Source organism: Sapajus apella, unplaced genomic scaffold, assembly GCF_009761245.1.
Source record: "Sapajus apella isolate SASKATOON/1434 unplaced genomic scaffold, GSC_monkey_1.0 scaffold12, whole genome shotgun sequence".
Classification (NCBI taxonomy): domain Eukaryota; kingdom Metazoa; phylum Chordata; class Mammalia; order Primates; family Cebidae; genus Sapajus; species Sapajus apella.
In genome coordinates this window covers 24,698,389-24,724,711 of record NW_022436952.1, presented here as the reverse complement: position 1 = coordinate 24,724,711, position 26,323 = coordinate 24,698,389, and the positions used below count along the sequence as shown (strand labels likewise).

Below are 26,323 nucleotides of genomic sequence, written 5' to 3'. Positions count from 1 at the left end.
AGGCTGGGTACGATGGCTCACATCTGTAATCCCAGCACTTTGGGAGGCTGAGGTGGGTGGATCATCTGAGGTCGAGTTCAAGACCAGCCTGGCCAACATGATGAAACCCCATCTCTACTAAAATTACAAAAATTAGCTGGGTGTGGTGGCACATGCCTGTAATCCCAACTACGCAGGAGGCTGAGGCAGGAGAATCATTTGAACCAGGAGGCGAAGGTTGCAGTGAGTTGAGATCAAGCCACTGCACTCCAGCCTGGGCGACAAGAGTGAAACTCGTCTCAAAAAACAAAAATAAAAACAGTGCCTATGATGAGGCAAGGGCAGAGCACTCACAGCCCTAAATGAAGCCCCAGCACAGCGTTGTGTCGTCTAAACCCCACCTCAGCGAAAGAGCAAGCCTTTCCCAAGTCTTGCCTGAGTTCGTCCTCACTGGGAACTGCACTGCTGCTGGGTAGAAGCTGACCAGCTTCACTTTCTGATACACTCAAAGTCCAGCTGCCATAAACTGTCTTCCTTGTGCTCTGAATGCTCAAAAAAGGTGCTATAAACTACCTTTTCTTAGGTCTGGAGTGATGGTTCAGTAAAGAAAGGTCCTTTCTAGTTATAAATAGTATTTTTGCAGAATGAGGCCCTGGAATTGGTCCACACAGGTTTTCTCCTGGCATGCTGAGTAGTTGGGAAACTGTTGTGAACGCCAATTAGACCAGCCAGTAGGGAAGAATTCTTTTTTTCTTTTGAGACAGTCTTCCTGTCGCCCAGGCTGGAGTGTACTGGTGTGATCTCAGCTGGGTCCCTGCAGCCTCTGCCTCCTGGGTCCAAGTGATTTTCATGCCTCAGCCCCACAGGTAGCTGGGACTATAGGTGTGCGCCACCACACCCGGCTCATTTTTGTATTTTTAGTAGAGACGGGGTTTCACCATGTTTGCCAGGCTGGTCTTGAACTTCTGACCTCAAATGATCCACCTACTTTGGCCTCCCAGAGTGCTGGGATTACAGGCTTGAACACCACACCCAGCCCAGAATTCTTACTTTTTGAGAAAAACAAGCCTCTGAGTTCCATACACTCTTGGATAAGAACTGGATGCGGGGGTGGGAACCCTGCTGAAACACCATACCTGTGACTCACGTTTCCTCTCCCATGGTGGTGGCACAGGAGGAAGAGGGCACTTCTGCCATTTCACACGGTTCCACTGCTGCCAGGAAGCCTAGTGATAGACCCCTTAAAGCAGAACCATCTCAACCCAAGAATACTGTGGAATAAGAAATTAGCATTCTCTTTGTGATTTTGTGCTGCCCTAGGATTTCGCTCTCAGCCTGGTTGGCCCACACTAGAGAGGCTGCTGTTGGCCTCATTACTGAATTCTCCCAAAGGCATCTTCATTGCGTATCTGCCTGAAAATGCAGCCTGAAACGTCTTGGATCCTCTTAACATGTTCCAACCCAGCAGTGTGCGTCATTGGTTGGTGACCAGCTCCCTCCTAAATCACCCCCTTAACAGTTGGGCCAGCTCCTGCCTTTGGGTGGTCTTTCCCTTCCCAGTGCATCTGCACCCCATGAGGCACTGGCAGGAACAGGACTTGGAGCCAGGACAGCCCTGAGAATCATCCTGTCGTCTGACCCGGGAGACAGCGCCCTCAGCAAAAGGCCTGGTGCCATCATTTGAAGTCTGCGTAGCGCCCACCCTCCAGTCAGATCACAGGTGGGAATCGAGAACAGAAGGTGAGAAACAGATTCTGTGTTCACATGATTATTCTTATTTATTGAGGTCTGTTTATTCTCCACGGGTGCTTTTATCTCCAAGTAAACAGAGCAGGCGCAAATATCTATAATGAATAAATTTATTGTCTTACAAAAATCATTGTCTAGAAATATGGGAATACAAGAAAAGATATTTGCAGTCAGGTGTCTGGTGGTCAACAGCCAGTACAATTCATAAAGGGGGAAAATCCAAGATTCCAAACCCACAGGACAGATTCTTCCTAACAGATGTTAAAGCTTTTAACCCAAAAGGTTTGTGTTTTCAAGCACATTGCAGAGGATCAAGGATTTATAATTAACACTGATTCATTGTCACTGAATGTTTGTAATACCACTTTGACTAGAGAGGTACATGATATGAAGCACAGTCAAAACTGAATACATTAAATTGTTATAGAGGCAAATAATGTCTTCAACATTGTCTTAGTACTGTAGTGTCTAAGGCACTTTCTGTAATGTCAGTTTGCTTAACTATCAACCAAAAACAGGATGCTAAATGTTCACTGTAACACTGTCCAAAGGGAAGGGAGAAGGAGAAATGAAGGAGGAGTCACACCCACTGGCATGTCAACATTCAGGAGGATGGCCTCTGTTCTGGAGGTTCCATAAACCTCATTCACAAACTTGGAACAAGCCTTGGACACAAAACCAATATTCCCATTTTGGGCTCAAAGCAGCGGCTGAATTTGCAAGGTCAGCGTGAGGGCCTGGCTGGCTGGTGGGCCTTCCACCAGCTCGGCTTAGGGGTCCATGGCTGCTTGCTCCTGACGTGAGGAGGGCGCCGGCAGAGCCAGGCGGTTCGGAGACCATCTGGAAGTCTACGTGATCCATGGCTGCCAACTGGGGCCTCGGCTGCACTGTGGCCACTATCCCTGCTATGCACAGATCAGCCCTGGCCAAGAACAGTTCACGTGAGTAGACGCGGGATACCATCGACTTTCGGGGCAGGGCCCCTTGGGGGACGGGCAAGGTAACCCCAAATGGGTGTTGCTTCCAATCCAGCCCACCCCTCCCGCTCTTTCCAAAGCCCCTTTCACAGTTTGCTCACTGAAATAGTGTTGATCATTATTGGAAGGAAATGAGAGATACAAGTGCAGTTTAGGGTCCACCATGGTCTAGGAGACTTGATGTGGCTGAGGAGTCGGGGGCCACGTGACACAGAACTAGGTTACCTGTCTGTATGACAGAGAGCATGCAGAGCGACAGCGACGACCACGGCGCTGCCCCAATGACCCAGCGACCTGCAACAAAGGGCCTGGAGTTTGTTTGAAAAAGGGTTCTTACCATGTTTATAAAATGGTCTCTTGATGACTATATGGAAAATAGATGCAATGATGAAACAATCTGTTTAATATGTGTGTTCTGTGTGTCTATATATAAAAAGGGGAGCAATTGTACCTAAGTCTGAAGCAGGATACAGTATACGTAGGCTGGAGAGCCTTAAGACACAGTTGATCTTTCAGGAAGGAATCCTGTAGCTTGCCAATTTCCTAAATCTGCAGGAGGCCCCAGGGCAGGCTGGCACCGAGTGCGTTCCTAAGTGTCCTGCTGTATCGCCTCCTCTGGCTTCCTGCGACTCACTCTGACTGGGTTGGCTGCGTCTCATTGACATCACTGGTCTTACTTTCTGTGTCGTCGTCGGAGAGCTCCAGGGAAGCCCCCTCAATGTGCAGCTGGCGCCGGCCAGATCGGCTGGAAGAAAAGCTGATGGGGCCGCCCCGCCTGGAGAGAACAGAAAGCAGATGCGGGTGGGTAAACAGGAGCACATACATGGCTGTGAACATGTTCAGCCACCCAATGCCGCGGAACCTGCCCCATGCGTCCCTTCCTCAAACACATGACCTGGTGGGGAAAAGACTGCTTTTCCGCCTCTCCCATAACCCTGCCTGCAGATTAAGCGGAACAGAGTCCTCAGAGAACCGGGGACGTCTCGATTCAGCCTAGGACTGTCTGTGATGGAAACGGTAAGAAAAACGGATTAAGGCCAAGCTCTACCTGTTAACCAGGGATCAGCCAGATAGCAAGTATTTTGAGGATTTGCGGGCCACGTAGGGACTCTGTTGCATATTCTTTTTGTGTTTTTATAACCCTTTAAAAACGTAGAAACCATTCTTAGCTTGGTGGCCGCACAAAAGCAGGGTATACACTACATCTGCCCATTGACCAGATTTGCTGAAATCTCAGCTGACTTGTTCTTCTGGGGCAGAGACTTCAGCTGTAGCTCTCCCATGGGCCGCCGTCTCACTGGTGCACAGCGGCTCCAGTGTGGCGAGGACGACAGCGCTGAGGAAAGCTGAGGGCACCAGGTCCCGGGGGGAGCTCCTGTTCTGCTTTTAACAGAGGCTGGGACCTCACCTCGCTAGCAGATGTCTGGACGTGGATGGACACCTGACCCAGCTCAAGCCTGGTGCAGTGTATTGGTGTGGTCCTCTAGTCACTGGCAATGAGTGGGCCTGCTCCTCTCTTACTTTCCTCAAAGGATGACTATAAAGGTCGGAAATCATTTTAAACAAGTGGTTCAGGAGAAAGAATGGGTCACTGCACATGAATCTAAGTAAACTGTCGTCTCCAACCAGCTGCGCCCCGAGCCTAAGCTAACCCGCAGAGCAGCTGCCTGCCAGCTTGGGTCTGCATGGGCGCTCACCTCAGCCGGTTCTTCAGGGTGCTGACCTCGCGGCTCAAACCCTCGTTGGCCTCGGTGGCATCATCCAGTTCCCGCTGGAGTTTACGCCGAGATGCGTTGGCACGTGTAGCTTCTTCTTCTGCTTCCTCCAGCTGGCGTTTAAGCTGCTTCATCCGCGCGTTGGCCTTCTCCATCTTGGGGAGGCACATGAACCAAAACAAAGCAAACTGGTGAATCTGGTGTTGGCCTCTCTGCACCCCAAGTGTGGCAGTGTGGCACCCTGCCTGCCCTTGTGAGCGTGCGTGTACACAGATGTACACACATGTGCAGACGTGTTGGGGGCTGGTCAGAGGCTCTGTAACCAGCCTGCTGCTCTCAGCAAAGCCAGCATCTACAGAGCACACTAGGCCAACAGAAACGAAAAAATACTCAAGACTGTTTTTACTGGTGAGTTTTCTGCAGAAAAATGAGTGTTTAGTATCTTCACACACATGACCTAATGGACCGAAAGGGAATTGCTATTCTTGCAGAATGCAGAGGAACCAGCAATGTGGGATAATCCCCAACCCCAGGAGACTGCACAATGCATTCTTACATCTCCTTTCAAGTATGCTCATCTCAGATACTATACTTGGATGCAAGCAGAAAGCCACCCTGGGATGACCTGACCCAAGAACTAAGAGCCTCCCTTTCAGGCCCTCCATTCCTGAGCCACACAGGGACCGGCCAGTGTCTTGTGGGTCCAGCTCACACCACCTTCAACTGTTCTCAGTGCTGTAGTCTTCAAGGGTAGAGGTGGGAAGGGAAGGCCAGGAAGCCTGGCTGAATGAAGTAGGGGAGGGTCTGGGCCAAAGGCAGTGAAATCCTCAGGGGAGGGAGGGGACAGCTGCCCACACTGTAGTCCAGACAGTTCTGACCCACGGTTCAAAGTTCTGCGGAACATTCCCTGCATCCTTAGAAAAGGGCCTGGAGGCAGACACTGAAGACCACCCCGGTGCAGCGTGCAGGACCTCTCTCTCCCCTTCACTTTCTAGTCACTGTCTCCTGTGTCCACCCTACATCCAGCCAATGCCTCATGACTGCCAGTGATGCCCAGGAACTATACTAGACATTAGGGAGATAACAGGGAGCAAAACGGGCAGAAATCCCTGTGCTCACCAAGCATTCATTCTAGTGGAGAACGCAGGAGCTTTACCATTCAGTCCTCACTGAACTTGCTTCCTGATCTGCTCTCCCCACCCTCCTGTGAGTGCCCCCGTTTTACCACCTCTGTGTCCCCAGCACCCAGAGGTACCCGCCAGGAACATGGAACGGCACATGTGAGTTGAAACATCAGAATGAGGAGGCTCCTGAATGCCGCCGGTCAGTTGTGCCACCAGCTCATTCTCAACCAGTTCCTTCGCTAACGCGCTTCCAGGGAGGCACTGGCGTACCTGTTCTTTGTACTGATCTGCATGTCGACGTTCATCTTCCACCTGCATGAAGATTTCTTTCAGCTTCTTCTCAGTACGACGGACTAATTTGTTGGCGGCTGCTCGTTCCCTATGAAAGTGGTCACATTAGTTCTGAAATTCTTGAAATGATATTTGTGTGGGAAAAATATTTTAGAAGCCCATTTTCTTTGGGAAGATGACGCATGGTGGAGGCATTATGGACCTCTCTGCCCAGAATATCACGACTAATGTGCTGAAACCTCCTTCTGGTCAAAAAAGGAATTGCCTTTAATGTATTCCTCAATAGCAAAAGGTAGAAAAAGCAAACTCTTCCTGCACGTGTAGGTATTAATCACTGTACACAGGTATTCATCACTACTCAGTTATCTTACTTTTTTTGTTTGTTTTTGAGATGGAGTCTCTGTCAGTCTGGCTGCAGTACAGTGGTGCCATCTCTGCTCAATGCAACCTCCACCTCCTGGGTTCAAGTGATTCTTGTGCCTCAGCCTCCCAAGTAGCTGGGATTACAGGTGTGTGCCACCACACCTGGCTAATCTTTGTATTTTTAGTAGAGACGGGCTTTTACCACATTAGCCAGGCTGGTCTTGAACTCCTAACCTCAGGTGATCTGCCCACCTCGGCCTCCCAAAGTGCTGGGATTACAGTTGTGAGCCACCGCGCCTGGCCTGTATGCAGTGATCTTCTAAACAGCAAATGTTACATACGAGCTAGTTGTCAGTTATACTGAACATAGACTTTTGAAAATACAATCCTTAATCACCTAAACTTTTAGCCTGAGAAACAACCCAATTTATTAAGCGATAGTTTCACTTGAGAATTTACAGGGCTTTGGCAGCTCACACTGAAAACAAACAAAAATACCCTATGCTCAGTCTTTGGTTAGAGGTGAAACAAACCCATATTTCTAGACAGATCTACATTGTCCCATATGAAGGAGAGGTAACTTATTTGGAGGACTCCATGGAAGACAGAAAAAGTTACTTTGTTCCTTAACAAATATGCAAAAATGGATAGGGTCGGAGTCAGCTCAAAGAGTGAGTTATGTTACTTCAGCCCACTGGAATCCAAGAGTGGAGAGGGAAGTCCTGGGGTGTGGGGCTGGGGAGGATGCAAGGTTCTGGCCATGAGCCCTGCATTTCTGGGCTCCAGGCTCCCCAACCAGAGGGTGAATCCGAGGGTCTGCCTGGCTCTGGGGAATGTGGCCTGATAGCTTTGTAAATGCCTGCCTGCCAGAGCTGTACTGTACAGTTTCTCAGACATTTCAGAGTGCTTGAATACAACAATATGAAAGCTGTTAAGCAATCCCTTCCTGCGGGGAGAAGAAAGGCTTGGATTTTTGTCATACTGCATTTCTTCTCTGCCAGCAAACTAGCATTTCATGTGATGCCACACACTTGGCCAATGGACTTCGGGTGGGAGATACAAACTCGGGGCACGGTGTGGTTAGCCCTGAGCGAGTCCTAAAGCCCAGCCTTCCCTGACTGTTCTCAGAGGCCGTCTGTCCTTCCACCCTCTGAACGCTCGCAGCTCTTCTCTCACAGCCCACGCCAACTTCTATCACCCACTCTGGTTATACGTGTTCTCTGCCCGTGCAGTGGGGAGCCCTTCATGGAAGTGGCATGTCTGTCTCTGACTGAGCCTGGTGGGTAAGTTTTGATATATGGCAACAAAAACCTCTTACTTGGCTTCCTGCTCAAGCTGCTCCTCCAGCTGCCCAATCTTGGCCTCGAGGGCTGAGATGGTGGCCTTGAACTTGGACTTGACAGCACCCTCTAGCTCCTGCAGCTTGGCTTTCAACTCCTTGTTCTGCCGCTCCAGTTGCTGGCGTGCGTTGTCACTCTTCTGGGCGGCGCTGCGCTCAGCTGCTAGCTCGGCGTTCAGTGTGTCCACCTGGAAAGGAGAGAGTTTAGTCACTTGTGCCTGAGGGGTGGCATAGCCCTCCCTGGGTGGCGGGTCCCCGAGTGGGCCACCTGCAGAGTGGTCTTGCGGAAGCGGTCGTTGAGCAGCTCCATGTTGCTCTGCTCCTCCTCAAGCTCCTCCTCCAGCTGTGCGATCCGAGCCTCCAGACGCCGCTTCTCATCCAGCAGTGCGGACCTGGCCGGCAAGAGGGGGAGGCAACAGGTCCCAGCTCAGCATAGCACGGGAGCCTCAGGGAAGACTCCTCCACCCACCCTCGTGCTGGAAACCTGAGCAGCCATCCTGAAGTTTCTCTTTTCCCTGCACCCATCCCTGAATCCATCAGTAGGTCCCACCAATGACACTTGCAAACACCCTCCCCCGCTGCCACCACCCAGATGCAGGCCTGTCATCTCTCACCTGGATGGCTGGGGTGGCCTCCAGCTGCCCTGCCTGCCTCTCTCCAGCTGTTCTCCAGACAGCTGCCAGAGTCAACTTTCAGAACACAAGCACGAGCCCAGCCTCCCCCCTCCCCATAAACTCTAGTGGTTTTCCAATGCACCGAGAATACAATTCTCAATTCTCATACGGCATGCTCAAAAAGGTACATGATGAACCTTTGGTTCAGTAATTCAGTGGAGAAATCAACTGAATTGGAAAAAAAGATAATGACTTTTAATGAAAAATGAATTCAGAGAAAGGTCGTATCTGAGAAACCTGCTTGCCAAACCTAATGAACTGGAAAGTGAAAGCCTGCAGTGCCAGTTAGTGCAGACCATGGCTCACACCTGTGGGACTCAGGACTGGCACGGGGTATGATGGCTGAGGCAGCCCAGGCCCAGCGAAGGGGGAGCAAACCACCTGCTGATGCTGGTGGACACCTCCAGCCTTCTGAGCAGTGCCCTGAGAACCCGCCCCTGCCCCTGGCCGTGGGAGACTCACTTGCCAGAAGCGCTGTTGGCTATCTCATCGGCCAGTTCGTCTCTCTCCTGCTCAGCGTGTCGGCGGGCTCGCTCAGACGAGGCAAGTTCCTAAGCAGTGGAGACTGTGTTAAGCTCTGGCTGTGAACAGTTTCCTCACCTGTGGAATCTGACAGTGGCTGGAACTGCAGTGACCTTGTTCCTGTCACTGTTTACCTGCACTTCAAGCTGTCATTTAGATTTGAGAAATTAAACTGGCAAGGAAATCTGTAGGCCAGCCAGGTGGTGTGTGGTGTCAGCATCTGACACAAAAATGTCCAGAGGGAACTCTTCGCTGCCATCAGGGCTTTGCTGTCACTTCAACCTAAAGAGGTGGCTACGTTCCTGCCCTTGGAAAGCAGGTACTTCTTAATATAAACTGAGCAGGAACTTTATACAAACCCTGAGTGCTAAGGAACATGAGCTGTACCAATTTACTGCCCTGCAGTATCTTTCACATACATAGTTTGAGATCAAGTACACTGGCTGCACGGACCAGTGTGGATCCAAGCAGCTGTGCAGCAGCGAGGATCAGCACTCCCACAGGGAGAAGGCAGGTGGGGGCACCCACGGGGCTCAGGTGTTTGCAGAGCTGGGCCTCTGTGGTGAGCAGGGCCTCTTTCTTGAAGGCGATGGAGCCCTGGCCAGTCAGGCCATTGTGGCTCCACAGGGGGCTCTGTGAGGACTGGGCAGAACAGTGGGGACAGCCCTGTGCCTGCCAGCCCATGAGAGGAACTGCATGATGGCTGTTTTTCCACAAACTTCCTTGGAAAGATGATTTGCCACAGAAAGGAGTCAAGGGTGTATTTATTTTATAGAGGGAACTGAGGCCCACCTGGATAAAGATATTGGCTCAAAGTCCCAAGGCTGGTCAGCAGCAAAAGTCAGGGTTCTGACTCCCTGTTCAGGGCTCTTCCCACCAGCTGCCCTTTCCAAAAGATGCCACATTTGGCAAGAGCACACCTTGAAGGTGTCTTAGGAGCAGGGCTACATGGGAGCTCCTCTGCCTGCTCCAGCACATGCACCTGCCTTACATAAGTGTGGGCTGTGGGTCCTCTGACAGGCCCGGGGCAGGGTGGGAGTCAGGAGGGAAAAAGAGGCAGCACCTGCTCCCGGCCTGACCCCAGAGCCACTGACTCCAGACAGCTCTGCCATCTGGCCTCTGGTGTTCTGCCCTCTTGGGCTTATAAGACACTCATTGTCCACTGGCTGGGGGTGCTTTAGGTAGACTGAGGGACCCATAGGAGAAAGGAAAGGACCCTGGGGCCTCTAAGCCAAATGAACAGAGGTGTCTGAGGGAAGGAAAAGTGTCAGCAATAGGGGGAAAGGCTGGGCCAGCTTTCCAGCTCAGTCTCTTCTCCCTAATGCACTGTGATTCAGACCTTGCCTGAGAGTCTGAAAGAAACACTTTCAGAAAAAAAAACAGAGCATGGTACAGAGAATGCCGCCCGGACACGTGGGTAATGGCCCAGGAGCGCTCTCTAGGAGGCAGGCTCCAAGAGCCACAGCGCCTGGGGAAACGGGCATTTGGGGATCTCACCAGTCAACTCCATGATGGATACATAGGGCTTACACATCTACTTCATCGACGAACATGCATTGTTTTTAAGCATACATGGAACACTTAAAAAAACAAATGTGTTCTAGGTGCCAGAGCTCTCTCAACATTTTCTGACCACAATGTGATAAAACTAAAATCAACTTTAAAAAGAAGCAAATGCCATACATTTGAAAATTGAAGCCACAAGCTTAAATTATTCATGGGATAAAGAAGAAACCGTAATAGAAATTAGAAAAATTTAGAATTAAATGACAATAAGATGAGTCCACGTCCAAAATCTGTGGGACAAGATAAAAACAGAGGGGCATTTACAGTTTTTTATAGACATTAGACAAGAAGCTTGAAAACTGATGAGCTAGGTGTCCAACTCAAGCAGTCAGAAAAACAAGGAGCAAAAAAATGGTGAATAGAGGACAGCTGGATGAAAACCTCCCAAAACTGGCTCTCAAGTTCTGTCAGGGTCTCCTTGGCGTTTACTGATCTGGTTTTCAGTTCCTTGTTCATTCCTGACTCCTAGAGAGCCGTCTTTTCTTGCAAGCTCAACTCTGCCTTTGCTAATATTTTACCCAATATTTCTAGGTATTTGTATTGGGAGTTTTTTCATATTAACTGATACTAACGTTTAACTTATCTTTCCAGGTTTGAAGAAATTTTGATTATCCATCCTTTACATGGTAATGTGTATATTTAAGCGTGTCTTGCTCTGTTGTAATTCCTGTAGGCAACACTTTATCAGTCCCTACATCATGAGAACTTACAAAAAAGATAAATAAAGGAATAACAGGAATTCAATTAAGGAAACTTCTCTCCTTTTAAGTTATCACATGAGTAGTGCTTCTGTGTAAAAACAGGCAATTTTGCATCACCCAGGTTGGGATTACACAGTCCTCGTACTTATCAACACTAAAGTATCGCTTCCCTTCCTGCACGGGGAGGGAGCAGGCCGAGAAGGTGGCCTGAAAAGCTACTCTTCAGCTCCTTTGCCTTTAGCCAGGTAGAGGAATATACATGAGCAGTGTTGGAAGTGTTGAAGTGATCACTTTCTGTTTCCAAACTGAAGCAACAATAAGGTTGGAGACCATATTAAAAATGAATACTCAAAAAAAAAAACCTCAAAAATAAATGCAACAACTAAAATGGATACTGAGATTACAGTGGGCTACAAAGATATTAAAAACTTTTTTTGATCTTGGAGAAATTTCAAGGACGAATATATTGAACAAATGGAAAAGTAAGTAATAAACCAACCTCTTGCAGTTGAAGGATTTCCGCTTCTAGACTCTTCAGTTTCTTTTCACTCTCTTTGGATTGAGCAAAAATCTCATCTCTGGATGCACGAGCTTCTTCTAATTCACGCTGGTAATCCTTCATCTGAGCCTATGATTAAATAAGGTTTTGTGGGTGATTTGCATTCTTAGTTTTAATTAAAAAAAAAATTTTTTTTTTTGGGACGAGTTTCGCTCTTGTTACCCAGGCTGGAGTGCAATGGCACGATCTCGGCTCACCGCAACCTCCGCCTCCTGGGTTCAGGCAATTCTCCTGCCTCAGCCTCCTGAGTAGCTGGGATTACAGGCACGCGCCACCATGCCCAGCTAATTAAAAAAAAAATTTTTTTTAAGAGATGAGCTCTCGCTATGTTGCCCAGGCTGTTCTCAAACTGAAGGCCTCAAGCATTCCTCCGCCTGGGCCTCCCGAAGTGCCGGGATTACAAGTGTGAGCCGCTGTGCCTGGCACCATTCTTAGCTTTTAAACATGATTCTTTTTCTAGATTATAAAAGTAATATACATTCACTGTAAATATAAAAGTATATGGAAATGACAAGGATATCATAAGAAAACTACAGATCAAAATGAAATCCCTTATGAATACAAATGCAAAGATTTTCAACCACATAGTAGCAAAATGAATCTGGCAACATGTAAAAAGGATCATACACCATGACCAAGTGGGATCTCTCTGAGGAGTGCAAGATTGGTTTGACAACGAAAAGTGAATTAATGTAACCATATGATTGATCATCACAGTAAAAGTTGAAGAGGCACTTGACAAAATCTAATACCCTTTGAATATAAAAATACTCAACAAGCCATGAACAGAAGGAAATTCAACTCTTGATAGAGGGCATCAATGAAAAACTGAGCCAATATCGTATGTAAGGATCAATGACTGAATGCCTTCCCTCTAAAAGATGAACAAGACAAGGACGTGTTGCTAAGTGCGCTCAAGCATCTCCTGTGGACACTGGACACACGTGGCCTGCTGCCCCACCCATGGCCATGCTGACAGAGGTGCTGTGCTGTCCCCCGTGTAAAAGCCACACGGGTCACGTGGTGCCATGCAGAGACTCCGTGGGCAGTGGCACGTACCTGGAGCTTGCGGAGCTGCTTGATCACCTCATCCCGAGCTTTATTCGCAGCCTCGATCTGGGCTTCGAGGTCCTTCAGGTCTATCTCCATCTTTTTCTTGGAAGCCACAGCCAGCGCCCGCTGTTTCCTCTCGTCCTCCAGCTCTGCCTCAAGCTCCCGCACCTAATGAACAGCATCGGATTATGCTGGATAAGTCCAAGTATCCACTCACAGAGAGCAGGCAGCCTGTCCTCAGGTGGGGGCTCTGGTGACTCGCGTGAGTAGAACCTTCTGTTACTCTGTAGAGGTCTCTGTTACCGAACAGTTATGAACAGAAAACCACAGTAGCTGAATTTTGTTTAAAGAGATCTTTAAATACAACCACCTGGTACAAACCACCCCACTGACTGCTTCAAGGCACATGAGAAGGCAGCTGGTGACCTGAGCTCAGAGCATAGATGAAGCCAAGATAGAAAGACCCAAGATGACGCGGTAACCACGTAATAAAGGCTGAGGTAGGAACGGAGCGGGCGTGGGGTAGTTGCTAAGAGGTGCAGATGGCATGTCTGTTTCCTAAAGCTGTAAGAGTGTGGGGCATGGACACTTTACAGGGGTATCAGAACCTGATGAGCAGGAAAGTGGGGAGCAGTCAAAGCTGTCCAACGGAGGAGGGACAAAATGAGGGCCAGCTCTGGAGCAGGCAGATGGGAGAGTGAGGATGAGTAAGATGTGGGCTGGAAACCGAGGGGGACTCACTCACTCTGTGGCGCTCTTCTCTCGGTGAGCCCCCTAATGTGCAGTGGGGATGGGGTACTACGCTCACACTGTGCGAGGGGTGCGCAGAAGAAGGTGCTCTGGAGTCCTTAAACCAAATCCTAACGCCTCAGTCACCAGACATGAAGCTGTTGAGCTCCAAACCTTATCAGCCCATGAGTCCACGGGGACAGTGTGCCACTGCCCTGACACGCTCTTCCCAACCTGTCCTGCTTCCTCTGCTTATTCAGCCATAAATGATTTGTCATCTATTTATTAAGGTATAGGGTCATAAATACCTTAATAAATACCTGTGGCCTAGGTAGTGCTCTAGCAGCTGGAGGCTTGGGTGGGCAAGGAAAGGTCCCTGCCTTCACAGAACTTCCCCTTCCCGTGAAGGATGGCAGCTGGTGTGGGAGCTGGTGTGGAGGCAGCGAGGCCTGGCGGAGTGGTGGCTCCACTGGTCCTCACCAAAGGGGAGAAACAAGGCTGCCGCTGCTGCTCCTCTGCAGGGGTTGGTGTGGGAGAGGAGGAGCAGGGCAGCTGCTCCTGCATAATGCAGAGGTGCTCATATCTGCTTGCTATATTCTGCGGAGGTCCGGGGCTGTACCTCAAGGCACAGGAGAGCAGGAGGCTCCTAATGTAGAGCCACTTACGTGATATTTCAAAGTTTGGTGGTTAAAAAAATGTCTACAAATTCTTTAATACTCCCCACCTTAAAGAGTTGGAGTGTAATCTCTTGAATGTGGGCCAGTCTTACTGACTCGTTTCTAACAAACAGAATAAAAAAGTGATCACATGAGACTTGGGAGATTAGGTCATAAAAGGCCTGGAAGCTTCCTCCTTGCTTGCTTTCTTTTGGATCTCTCAGTCTCCTGAGGCTCCCTCCAGGACACTCAGGAAGACCATGTGGTGAGCTGCTGAGGCCTCCTGCTGACACCATGTGGGTGAGCCAGCTTGGCACAGCTCCTCCAAGCCCCCGTTGGGCCTTCAGATGATGCAGCCGGGGCTGAGGTCCTGACTGTACCAGACTCAACAGCTTCCCAATTCCTCACTCACAGCAACTGTGACATAAATGTTGTTACAGTTTGCAATAATTTGTTGTTTGGAGCAATTTGTTATCCAGCAATAAATGACCAATAGTTAGGAGAGTGAAAATAACAAAACAAAGCAAAATTAAATATATCCCAAATCTGGCTAGGGGTGGTGGCTTATGCCTGTAATCCCAGTACTTTGGGAGGCCAAGGTGGGCGGATCACTTGAGTCCAGGAGTTTGAGACCAGCCTGGCCAACATGATGAAACCCCCATCTCTATTAAAAATACAAAAATTAGCCAGGCATCATGGCGCATGCCTGTAGTCCCAGCTACTTGGGAGGTTGAGGCAGGAGAATCACTTGAACGTGGGAGGCAGAGGTTGCAGTGAACCAATATCATGCCACTGCACTCCAGTCTGTGTGACAGAGTGAGACTCCGTCTCAAAAAAGAAAAAAATACCCACATACAGCCTAAATCCAAGACTTATTGCCATGAACTATAAGGGACTGTTAAACATCCATCCACAATTTTTAAAGTAAACTTTTAGACTAGAAGTTTAACATCCATGCAGAAAAATGTCTGATATACATTCAGAAAAGTATACAACTTAGATGGATAACAACTTTATAAAATGAAAAATTTAAGTATCTGCTATTTTTTTTCCTTTTGAAAAGTGATTTAATTATTAGGACCTGTGATCTCAACTGCAGAAATCTGTTGAACCACTGTGTCTGGTATGCATCAATTCTTTCCTATACCCATATTCTAGGACAAGGAATATGAACCTTGGGAGTCTGCTGAGGGCTTTCTAATTGATAAGTGTCCTGGCTTGTAAGCAGCAATGATACTGTCTGAGAAGCAGAAAAACCTAAACCAATTACAATAAAATTTAAATAAGAAAATTCTCAAATAACCAAATAAATCCATTTTACTCCACGTGTTACTCAACTCTGTGTTTACTCAAATGTGTTCTAACATGAACGAACAAGATACTGACCCAGACCTGGGCTTCTTTGGGGGCCTTCAGACCCTTGTTCTGGAGGCCACGCCCCCTTTGACCTACCTGTTTAATCAGCAGCCGCTTCTTCTCTTCATTCTGCTCATCTCTGGTTTGCAAGTCTCTCTCAAACTGGGCCTTCATGGCCTGCATGTTGACTTCCAGACGAAGCTTGGCGTCTTCTGTGGCCTGGAGTTCGTCTTCCAGCTCCTCCAGCTGGGTTCTCATTTCCTCCACCTGCTGCTCCAGGGCTCGTTTGGATTTTTCAAGTTCGTGAACCTAAACCGCGGAAGCATCAGGAAAGAGCTGACCTGGGCAGAGGCACGTGTGAAGAACAGCACTCTCCCTGTTTTACAGGGCCAGTCACAGCATGCTGGCCACTTTGGTCCCCCTGGGCTGGCCCCCTGCCACATGCACACACGTCCTTCCCTTCCCCCTCAGGCGGCTGCTATTCCCCATTTCAGTGTATGCAGTTCAGAACTACAGTGCGGATTTTATCACACGTGTTCTCTGGTCATCCTCCTCTGATGACCTTTAAGCCGAAAGCTCTTCAATGAGCCAAACAACAATGGAAACAGCAATGCCGGGGAACCTGTCTGCTGTCTGACCCCTTGCCTGCTGTCTGAGGAACAAGCACCACAGTACACCTCTTGCTGTAGAAACGATGATTCGTATTGAAAAGCTATGAGGGTGGCTTAGGCCTACGCAGGACACAGTACAGAGGCCTCATCTTTCTCTGGACAAAGATCCCCCCAGCACCATCTCCCTCATTCTGTGCACCAGGCACTGCGTTGAGAGCTCCACCTCCTGTCCCCTTTGATCCTCGAGGCAGCCTCTGGAGGGAGGCCTTGGTGCTGCTGTGCATCCCCTCTGGGGTCCAGGATCACCTCAGTTCTCACAGGATGAGCATGGGGAAACTTGGGACAGGAGGAAGGCCCATTTCTATGCAGTGTCTAGTGCTCAGTAGGCACAACAGAGATGTTTGTGGAATGAACGTGTGAGTATAGATTCTACAGAAAACGAACATGAAATCAACTGTGGAGTTCTCTCTCCACATTTTACTGTGTATTCATGGTCACTTCTTTCAGTGGCCTCTTTTGGTCCACGGGGCTAGTCCCTGAGTGCCAAGTTGTGGGAGACGCAGCAGGAGGTGGGACCTTCCTGCTTATGATGTGCCAACTTATAATGGGCTGGATGGCCCATAGCCCATGAAAATGAGACCCTGCCTCTTGACTTTAAGCTTTTCAAGGCAGATATAGTAACTTCATCAAATTGGACAAGTATAATGTCCATCTGACCGATAAGGAAACCTAGGCTTAAAAAGTTTAAGTGGCTTCCCATGGTCAGAATGGAAGCCCGTGGAGGAGCCAGGCTGAGAACCTTGTCTTTGGATACCAGGCCTGAGTCTGTTCTGCTGTCTTCAACATGTCATATACTAAGGGAGGGACGGAGGGTAAATAAATATCATGGCAGTTCTTGTGGAAGATGTATGCAATGGGAAGAGAAACTGTGACAGAAGCTTCTAAGCTGTGGATAAGCCCCCAAAGCTGAAGCTCTCAAAACAGTGGGACCTCCCTGGGAAGACCCACGTCAGAGTAAGCTGCCATTCCCTCCTCCTCCCTCCAGGTCCCCCCACTCACCTTGATCTAAGGGGATCTTGTGGTCTCACATTTGATAACCCTGTGATGGCAAAACCACGAAACCCTTTTGTTGAAAGGCGCCCCTGCCAGGATGCAGGCTGGGGCAGGGAAAGTGACAAGGAGAAACATGTTCCCTTCCGGCCAGTGCTGCTGCAAGAGCTCCACACCTAGCTTGTCATGGATGGGGAGGAGACTGCAGAAAACCTGACATCTGGTCCCAGAAGATTTGAACCCCCGACACAGGCACAAGCCAAGACACTCTTAACTCTTAGATGGCTTCAGTGTTGGGCTGCGCATTCCCAGGTCCTTCAGGCACCCCTAAGGAGTTGCCTGCTCCCTTGTGAAGCCACAGGGGTACTCTCCTGTGCCAAAGTGTGGAGCCCACGGGTGACTTACATTCTTCCCCACGTCATCTTTGGAGCTCATCAAGTCTTCCATGTCTGCTCGGAGCTGCTTGTTCTGCCTCTCAAACTCCTCCTTGGCCTCCAGGGCTTCCTCGAGGGCCCGGGCCAGGGACAGGGCTTTGGTTTCTTTCTCTCTGGCCTCTGCTTCAGCCCGGTCCCGCTCTTCGGCATAGCGAGCGGAGATGTTCTTCTCTTCTGCTAACAGCTATGCAGAAGGGGATGGGGGAATATTAAAAACCACAACAGTGACATAAACTCTTCTCTTCCACTAAGTGGCTGATTTATCTGATTTATCGTAAGGATGCTGCTACTAGATTATGCTGTTCTCGTATTTCCTTTTTTTTCTTTTTTGCTTTCCCACGTTTTCCAATTTTGATATAAATATGTATCATATTTCATTGCCTTTAAATAAGATTAAACCAAATCAACAAAAGCAAGAGCTCTGCCAGGAGGAAATGACACATGGCCCTGGGTCTTGGGTTTGGGAGTTGGGACGTAGAGGACCCACCTGGTCAAACTTCTTCTGCTTCTTCTCCAAGTTGGAGGCGACCTGGCGCTGGTGGTCCAGGTCCACCGTGAGGTCATCCAGCTCCTGCTGCAGGCGGTTCTTGGTCTTCTCCAGCTTGTCATATGCCAGTGCCTTCTCCTCCAGGCGCTGGCTCAGGGCCTCCACGTCCTTCAGAAGCTTCTTCTTGGCTTCTTCCAGACTTTCAATGGTTCCCAGGTCGTCATCTACTTTCTTCTTGGTATCAGCCAACTAGGTTTTGTGTAAGGACAAACAGAAAGATCAGTATTAAAGAACTCAGTTGGGGCTGGGCATGGTGGCTCATGCCTGTAGTCCTAGTACTTTTGGAGGCCGAAGTGGGCGGAACACTTGAGGTCAGGAGTTCGAGATCAGCTTGGCCAATATAGTGAAACCTCATCTCTACTAAAAATACAAAAATTGCCTGTCTGTAGTCTCAGCTATTGGGGAGGCTGACGTGGGAGGATCACTTGAGTCTAGGAGGCAGAAGTTGCAGTGAGCCAAGATCGTGCCACTGCACTCCAGCCTGAGCAACAGAGTGAGACTCTGTCTCAAAAACAAAACAAAAACCCACAAGAAACCTCAATTGGTTTTTGCATTTGAAGAATAAAGAAAAATTTTTTTGTTTTTAATATTCTGAGAGAAGAAAAATCAATACTGTGATTTTAAAACAAATGAATCTTAGACTGTCACTTAATTTCTTAGCTAATAGACTATAAAATGATGACTGGATTGAAACCTTACATAGTTGACACAGTCCTAGGTCTTTATTTTAAGGGCTTCCAGCATATAACCAGCATGTGGCTGGGTCAAAGAAAAACTATTTAATGGGCTTAATTTAGTACAACCTAATTAACTGTCCCAAATGGCATTGAGAGAGCCCAGCACAGCAGGGCCAAGAGCTGCTGCAGACACACATCGAGGCCACGCGGCTCCCTAAAGAGGACGCACACCTGGGACTGCAGGGCCAGCACTTGCTTTTCCAGGTTCTTCCTGGCCTCCTCCTCCTCCTCCTGCTGCTCCTGAAGACTGTTCTTCTCCTCTTCTAGCTGCCGGATCCGACTGCTAAGGTTTAGTTTCTGGCGTGTCTCCTCCTGAAGAAGCTCCTGTGTAATTTTTTTAAAAGGGCCAACATGTCCATTATATTTATCACCAAAATAAACACACCTGTATTAAAGAATTCATGTCATAAAAAAGAGAGAGCGCCTCAGTGCATGAGAATACCCAGTGACATTAACAAACACCGATGATTTAAAAACACACACAATAACTTTGTAAAAGCTCTTCACACCAACACTGCTTCAGACTTGTCTCTGAAGGATGAATGGCTGCACCGTCTACCCTGGAGCCCAGGCTGGGGCCTCCAGGCATCCCTACCACACCCCTGCATCTCCTCAGGTACATCTAGAATCACTTCCTCTCCACCCTCTTCCTCATCTTAGTTCATGCCCTTTGCACTACAATCACCTCTCCCGTCTTAGGCATCCCTTCAATTATCTGTCCTATATATTTCCTGCCAGATCGACTTCTAAAATGTAAGCACAAACATGTCTTTCCTGTTACTTTCAGACTAGAAAATCTTCAAAGGCATTAGTTGTGCAGAGCAGAATTTCTGTGCTCTGGCTCCGGCCTCGTCTAGTCTTACTCACCAGGCTGTGCCCTGTCATGGGCTATGCTTCGGTTAAAATGAATTTGTCCCCAACTGCCTAATTATTTCACTTTCTGCTTGTCTGATTGATATATATATATAATATATATTTAATCCCCAGCACCTAGCCTAGAGCCTGGCAAATAAACACTTATAAATGTTTGTAAATTTAACAAAAGATGAAAAACTCCAAGAATAAAGTGCTGCATTATTTCCAAGTAACCTGTAGCTGACTTAAAAACATCCCTAACAGATGATTGAACACAAGTCTTAACAGTATAAGCAAGTGTCAACTTACCCGTTTACAAAATGGACTGTTTCTCTTAGGTCAGCACAATGAAATTTCAACCATAATGAAACAATCATATGTAAAATGGCCAGCAATACATTGTGTGCAGTAGGACCACAGCTTGGGTAAACCACAGCCCAGGCAGTGGCCGTGAATGACAGCTGGAGCCGCCTCCCAGGCCACCCACATGCCTGCCATACACAAGAACCCCAGGGGCTCTGCATCAAGACACTGAGCTTCCAGGGAGAAATCCTGAGTAGCAAGGCTGGTTCCAAATAAAAGTGTGACATAAAACGAGTAAGGGGTGACACGGAGGGCAATTCTGGGAGCAGCTTATATATTCCAGAAATGTTAGTTATTATAAAGACCCCTTGCTCCCCGTGGAATACCTGTGTATCCTGTAGTTGAGACTCAAGACTAGCTGCATCCTTAGCAAATTTAATACCCTTCTTCTCCGCTTCTTCCAAAAGGGTGGAGACATTATCTAGCTCATTCTGTAAGGAGTAAAAGATTAAATTCAACTCAATAGTAAGTGAGCAGTAAGGGTCTGGAAACACAGCTTTTAAGCAGAACACAAATACAGAAGAACTTGAGGGGGGCGTGAACCTGAAACTACCCATTCAGTTAAGGAAGACTCACTACCAAGAGTCTATTGCCTTCAAATGAAGCTCAAATAAGTAGGTACTAGAACCTGCCTCCCTGGCCACCTTAAAAGTCTCTACCCATAGAAAGGACAGGGAGGAGAATAGAGCCCATGTGGGGCGGGGGTAGGGAGGCCTCCTAACTGGTTTCCTACCTTTTTCTATTTTTATCATGAAGAGACAAAAATTAAAGCAAAGCCTTTGAAAGAGTGGCTGTATCCTCTGCGGGGAGGCTGAAAGGCCAGCTGGTGCTTGATTTTTGTCTTCCTTCACACGAAGATGTGTTAATATGCTTTGGGAGGCAAGTATAATTCACAATCTTATGGAACTTGAAGCTTCTATAAAAGGGATACAAGGAAGTTCTTTTTTTTTTTTGAAATGGAGTCCCACTGTGTTGCCCAGGCTGGAGTGCAATGGCGTGATCTCGGCTCACTGCAACCTCTGCCTCCCAGGTTCAAGCGATTCTCCTGCCTCAGCCTCCCGAGTAGCTGGGATTACAGGTGTGGGCCACTGTGCCCAGCCAGAAGTTCTTTAAGGTTTTAAAAAACTGGTATTATAGATTCATCATGAATATTTGAGCCATTTCTTATGGTTAGATCACATGAATAATGTGGTAATATTTTTCCTTCTCAGTGATAGTTCTAAAATATTTTCCAAACAGATCTTCATGGTATAAGACGCTTTATAATTGTTGAGGAAGTGGGTGCTGGGAAAAAGCGGAGGGATGCAGTGGGGCAGCAGGGCACCATAAGTTCTTACTTGTCCTCATCACACCGGCCAAGGGAAAGTGTACAGCGGCACAGCCATAACGGAGTGCACGCTGTGACGCATTTTCACTCTTTTTAGCCATATCCTTCACAGAGCTCACACTTCATCCATCTTGGGAACAGTGTGGTGGGGAAGGGCTCCAGAGTCAAGAGGGATTCCTGCCTTCGGCACCAGCTCTAGAAGTCGCACCAGCTCTAGAGGGGGCGAGAGCCTTAGCTTCTTTGAGCCTCAGGTTCCTCACCTATCGGAGGGTTGCCTGAGGATTAAATGGGGAACAATGTACATGGGAGCCTAACATACGCCTGCTGCGGCACAGGGGATGAGGAACTGTCGCTCCCCTCCCTTCCGTGCTGTAGGCAGAGTTCATCATGCTGTTTCAGAGATTTTCTGTTTTAGGAATATCTTTCCAGATGTGTGAGAGCACACACACCATATTTCAGTACCTACATGTTAACACAGCAGACTGGGACTGCCCTCCTTCGAAAGGCCTGCTTGCGACGTTGACCCTTGGCTGGCGTCTGAGAACTTGAATTTAGCAAGAGTTCCCACTATTTCCTAAATGATAAGGGTGGCCCTTCTCTAAACTGTCCATGTAAACAATGTGGTCTATGCTGACCACCTGCGTTTCTTCTGGGAGTCTGCAATTTGGGTTTATGCTAGGCAAGGAGGGAGGGCGCACGTAACCAGTCCCTAGTAAAAACCTTGGGCACTGAGTCTGTAATGAGCTTCTTGGGAGACAACATTTCACGTGTGCCATCAGGACTCACTGCTGGAGGAAGGAAGCACGTCCTGTATGACTCTGCTGGGAGAGGACTCCTGGAAGCTCGTTCCTGGTTTCCTCAGGACCTCAGCCCTTGTGCCCTTTTACTGATTTTGCTTTGTATCTTTTCACTGTAATAAATCATTGCCATGAGCAGCCCTCTCTGTGGAGTCCTTTGAGTCCTGAAGAATCATGTACTGTAGTGTGTTCTTGGGCCTCTGACACAACACAGTTCTGTAATGCTTTTTCAATGTGGCAATACATGATGTACATCTTTTCATACCAATGAGGACTCGACTATATTGTTTTTGCTGGTTGCACGGAAGTCCGTATGGAACATTAAAGTTATTTCAAAGCACAGTCAGCCCTTCCTATCCATAGGTTCCATCTGTGGATTCAACCAACCATGCCTTAAAAATATTCAGAAAGAATACCCTGCATGTGCACTGAACAGGTACAGCTCAGGACTCTTGGGTTATTTCCTGACAACATGTTATTTCCTAAAAACATGACTTTTTTGAGTTGTTATTTCCTAAAAAATACAGTGTAACAACTATTTACGTAGCATTTACATTGTCTTAGGTATTACAAGTAATCTAGAGATGATTTATAGTATATGGGAGGATGTGCATGGATGCAAATATGATGCCCTTTTTATTAGGGACTCCAGCATCTGCAGACTTTGGCATCTGTAGGAGGTCCTGGATGCAATCCCCCAGTGCATACTGAGGGCTGACTGTATGTATTTTTGTACACACTTCTGCAATGAACATTCTTGAGGTTGATTCTGTGTGTACATCCCTAGCTATTTCCCTAGGATAAATGACTAGACATGGATTTTTCGGGTCTAAGGATACTCCCAGTTTCGAAGCTCATGACCTAAGACTGCCAAACCATCCTTTAGAAAACGTTGCACTAATTTGTACCAGCAGTGTAGAGAATAAAACTCTCGAAAATCTTTGCCAACGTGAGGTCGAACTGTATTGGCCCATTGTTCCTGTTCTCTCATTTACTGGACTAACAGAGAAGCTGAAGTGCTTCAAACCGTCCAAGCAACGATAAACACAATTCAAAGTGGAACTAATTATGTCCAATTCATGCTGTCTTCTTAAAATAGTATTTAACTTCATCAAAGTAGTATACACTAGGGACACCTAAGAGTCGATGTGTTTACTGGCTAGTCATTTTCAGGTACTGCACAGCACACTGGCCATGCGTCTCTTATTGCACAGAGGGGTAAAATGGTCAATGAGGGTCATGCTACGGTGGGACGGAGGTTTCTGGCTTACCTGCAGCTTACTTGCTTTCTCCACCAGCTCCACCCTGAGCCTGTCGCCTTCGGAGACCTTGGCATGGAGCTCCTGCACCTGCGCGTCCAGCTTCTTCCTCTTGTGCTCAGACTCAGCCTTGACCTGCTGCAGCACCTTTACCTCACACGCCAGCTCCTTGTTATCCGTCTCTAGGCCCTGCTTGTTCTTCTCTAGATTTGCTTTGAACTAGGAGATGGAAAGGAAAAAAATAATTCACTAGTTATTTTATAAAACTCCATACTCAGGACTGCTGTCTGAGTCTGCAGAACTGTGCCTAACATTCAGTGAGTCTGTAATCAACGTTTGTTGAATGAATGGATGAAAATGTTTGCTATTCTTTGAGTGTAAGGATTCCTACATAAGGAACACACGGGTACATCCTGCTGAGGAGCGGATGCAGATATGTAGGGGCTCACTGTACTAAGTAATTATCCTTGTCAATGCAAAGTGTGTCCTGTCTGCAGAGTAATCACTCACACTGTCCTTTGTACAACAAGTGTTGTTAGTGTAAAAAATTGTTTTATACTTACTAACACGAGCAAGCACCCTTGGTGCAGGGGTGGGTCACAACAGGATGTATCTCCAATGACATCCTGCCTCAGGAACAAGATCAGGTGTGGTAGGGTGGCTACATGGGAATCTGGGACCAGACTGTCTGGCTTCAAGCTGCCTTTCCACAAACCAGCTGTGTGGCCTGGCTTAATTACCTAACACCACTGGGCCTCAGTGTCCTTGTCTTTTAAATGAGAATTATAGGAGGCATACTACAGGGTTGTGGCAAAGATTAAAGAAGGCAATTCATGTAGGGTGCTTACTTAGCACAGTACCTGACACAAATGTAAATGTTCCATGAATGTTAATATTGTCATTGTCCACATTAAAAGCTAGCATGTGGCTAAGCAAAGAATAGAAAGATGGGGGAAGCGAAGCAAGAACCAAGTCATGAAGGCAAATATTATGGGAAGTAATGGAGGCCTGTCAGGAGGGTGGCGTGAGTCCCAGGGTGTAAGTTTCAGCAGAACAGAAAGCCTAGATCTGAGATACAGAAGTGGGAACAAGGAGATGAATGGCAACACTGCATTTGGTGGCTGAGGTGAGATCACAGGCAGTGAAGAACAAGAAGGGAGAGAGGAATGTCAGGAACCCCTGAAGGGGGATGTCAGCAGGACCTGTGGCTTACTGGCAGCAGACAAGCAAGGGAAGAATGACTTTCAAAACATTCAGGGTTTCAAGTGAAGCCACGGAGAATGATTTAGTGAGAGGAGGCACTGGGGAGGACTATGTGATCTGGGATGGCGGCTGGATCCACGCATTTGTGTGTGCCTTTTCTCCCTAAGTAGGCAGTGTGCTTTCAGAAAGTCGCTCCTGCCTTGGCAGCTGGGTACCCAGCAGCCCACTCAATGACGTACAGAGGTTGGGCCCTAATCAACACGTGACTGTATGGAACGGCCAGATAGGATGGGAGTGGGTCTGACGGCGGATTTTCTCCAGGCCACAGCACGAGGCAGGGTCTCCCTTACCCGCTTCGCCTGTTCTAGCTGCTCTGAGAGCTCCTCCAGGGCTGTTGCGTGTCTCTGTCTCATGTCCTGGATTTGAGCTTCATGGTTCTTAGTTTCCTCCTCAAGAGCCTTCTTCAGCTCTGCCACTTCTTGTTCACGTTTTGTACTAGGGAAAGACATTTTTTAAGAACGATCAGAATTGGCTGACTGATTAAAAACACATTTTCTTTTTGAAAAAGTGCCGTTGTTTTAAATATGACATAAATTCCTTTAAATTTAAAAAATTTTTTGATGTGCTATTTCCAGAATGCTGGCAGGTCTATTATTGTGATATCAGAAATCTTCCTAGAGGGCTGAGAAGTGGTTCCCGCCTGTAATCTTGGCAATTTGGGAGGCCAAGGTGGATTGCTTGAGCCTGGGAGGTTGAGGCTACAATGATCTATGATTACATCACTGCACGCCAGCCTGGGCAGTGAGACCCTATCTTTTAAAAAAGAAAAAGCAGTGCAACTTCTATGCCATATCTGACTTATCAAGACCCAGGATGACATCTCTAGGGGTCTTCAAATTGTTCTGGACAGTCTGGTTTCACTGGAGGTCAGGAATTGGTTAACATAAGATGCCAAACTGCCTGCTACAGCCCCAACAGACTTGAATACAACTGGAAAAAGGTAATCTCTTAGAGATTTTCAAAAGTGAAGGGGTGGCAAAGGCCAAATGAATCAGCACCTTGTGCTGTAAAAAGCAAGACTTTTAGCATTCATGTGAAGAAGCCACAATTAACTAACATTCTCCCAAAACTCTACTAGAAAACGGATTAAGTTTGGGGAGGAGGGCATTATCTTTTGGAGAGGCAGGAAAATTAGAAGGCAGCTCAAAGGATTCAGAAAGGGTCTCTGATGTTTGATATGAGAACGCAGCAGGTCCATGGCCATAGAACTTGAACGTTCTGATGCAAACTGAGGTTATCTAACCTGCACTCTATGGTATGAAGATCACATTAGCATTAAATATTTTTCCATGACTTTCTAACATTTTTAAAATTTGCTGTAATAGATACAGGGAAACTTGAATAATGTGAGTTATTCACTGTCTAGAAGAGATCTTACTCCCCACGGGGAGTCACTCTAAATTTGTTAATCTGAGCACTGCGTTTAAGCACACACTTGATGAAGACTGAAGCCAGTCAGGTAAACGGCACTCCTGCTAAGACCTATATTAGCAAAGTAGAATTAGCTACAACCTCACAATAATCCTGAAGCATATCACTAGCAAACTTGCTCTATACTTTAAAACATGTCACAACTTAGAACAGTGATTCACACACTGATTCCCATGTGGACACATTTTCTCTCTCTTCCCCTCTCTTTTCCTCTCTTCTGGAGTCATGAGACACAGGGGCTGGCTAAGAGATCCCAGTGCCAAGAGAACAGGGCCTGGCAACTGCCAACTCTATGG

General features: G+C 47.7%; 1 protein-coding gene across 10 annotated transcripts in view; it reads right to left on the bottom strand.

The window, feature by feature from the left end:
* Nucleotides 1-1,734: 1,734 nt before the first annotated feature.
* MYH10 (myosin heavy chain 10) overlaps nucleotides 1,735-26,323 on the bottom strand; it is a 154,099-nt gene continuing 129,510 nt past the window's right edge. For 7 of the 10 annotated variants that reach the window (XM_032280316.1, XM_032280319.1, XM_032280315.1 and 4 more), the window contains 15 exons: nucleotides 24,887-25,031; nucleotides 23,346-23,552; nucleotides 20,277-20,381; nucleotides 18,904-19,056; nucleotides 17,936-18,184; nucleotides 17,420-17,632; nucleotides 15,450-15,662; nucleotides 12,619-12,780; nucleotides 11,500-11,628; nucleotides 8,674-8,762; nucleotides 7,806-7,929; nucleotides 7,517-7,725; nucleotides 5,815-5,923; nucleotides 4,403-4,575; nucleotides 1,735-3,480 (listed from right to left, as the gene is read on the bottom strand). In XM_032280316.1, the coding sequence (XP_032136207.1) occupies nucleotides 3,336-3,480; nucleotides 4,403-4,575; nucleotides 5,815-5,923; nucleotides 7,517-7,725; nucleotides 7,806-7,929; nucleotides 8,674-8,762; nucleotides 11,500-11,628; nucleotides 12,619-12,780; nucleotides 15,450-15,662; nucleotides 17,420-17,632; nucleotides 17,936-18,184; nucleotides 18,904-19,056; nucleotides 20,277-20,381; nucleotides 23,346-23,552; nucleotides 24,887-25,031 (2,425 nt within the window). In that variant the 3' untranslated portion in view covers nucleotides 1,735-3,335. The remainder of the gene's footprint in view (nucleotides 3,481-4,402; nucleotides 4,576-5,814; nucleotides 5,924-7,516; nucleotides 7,726-7,805; nucleotides 7,930-8,673; nucleotides 8,763-11,499; nucleotides 11,629-12,618; nucleotides 12,781-15,449; nucleotides 15,663-17,419; nucleotides 17,633-17,935; nucleotides 18,185-18,903; nucleotides 19,057-20,276; nucleotides 20,382-23,345; nucleotides 23,553-24,886; nucleotides 25,032-26,323) is intronic. The other 3 variants (XM_032280321.1, XM_032280323.1, XM_032280322.1) reach the window with 2 other exon arrangements.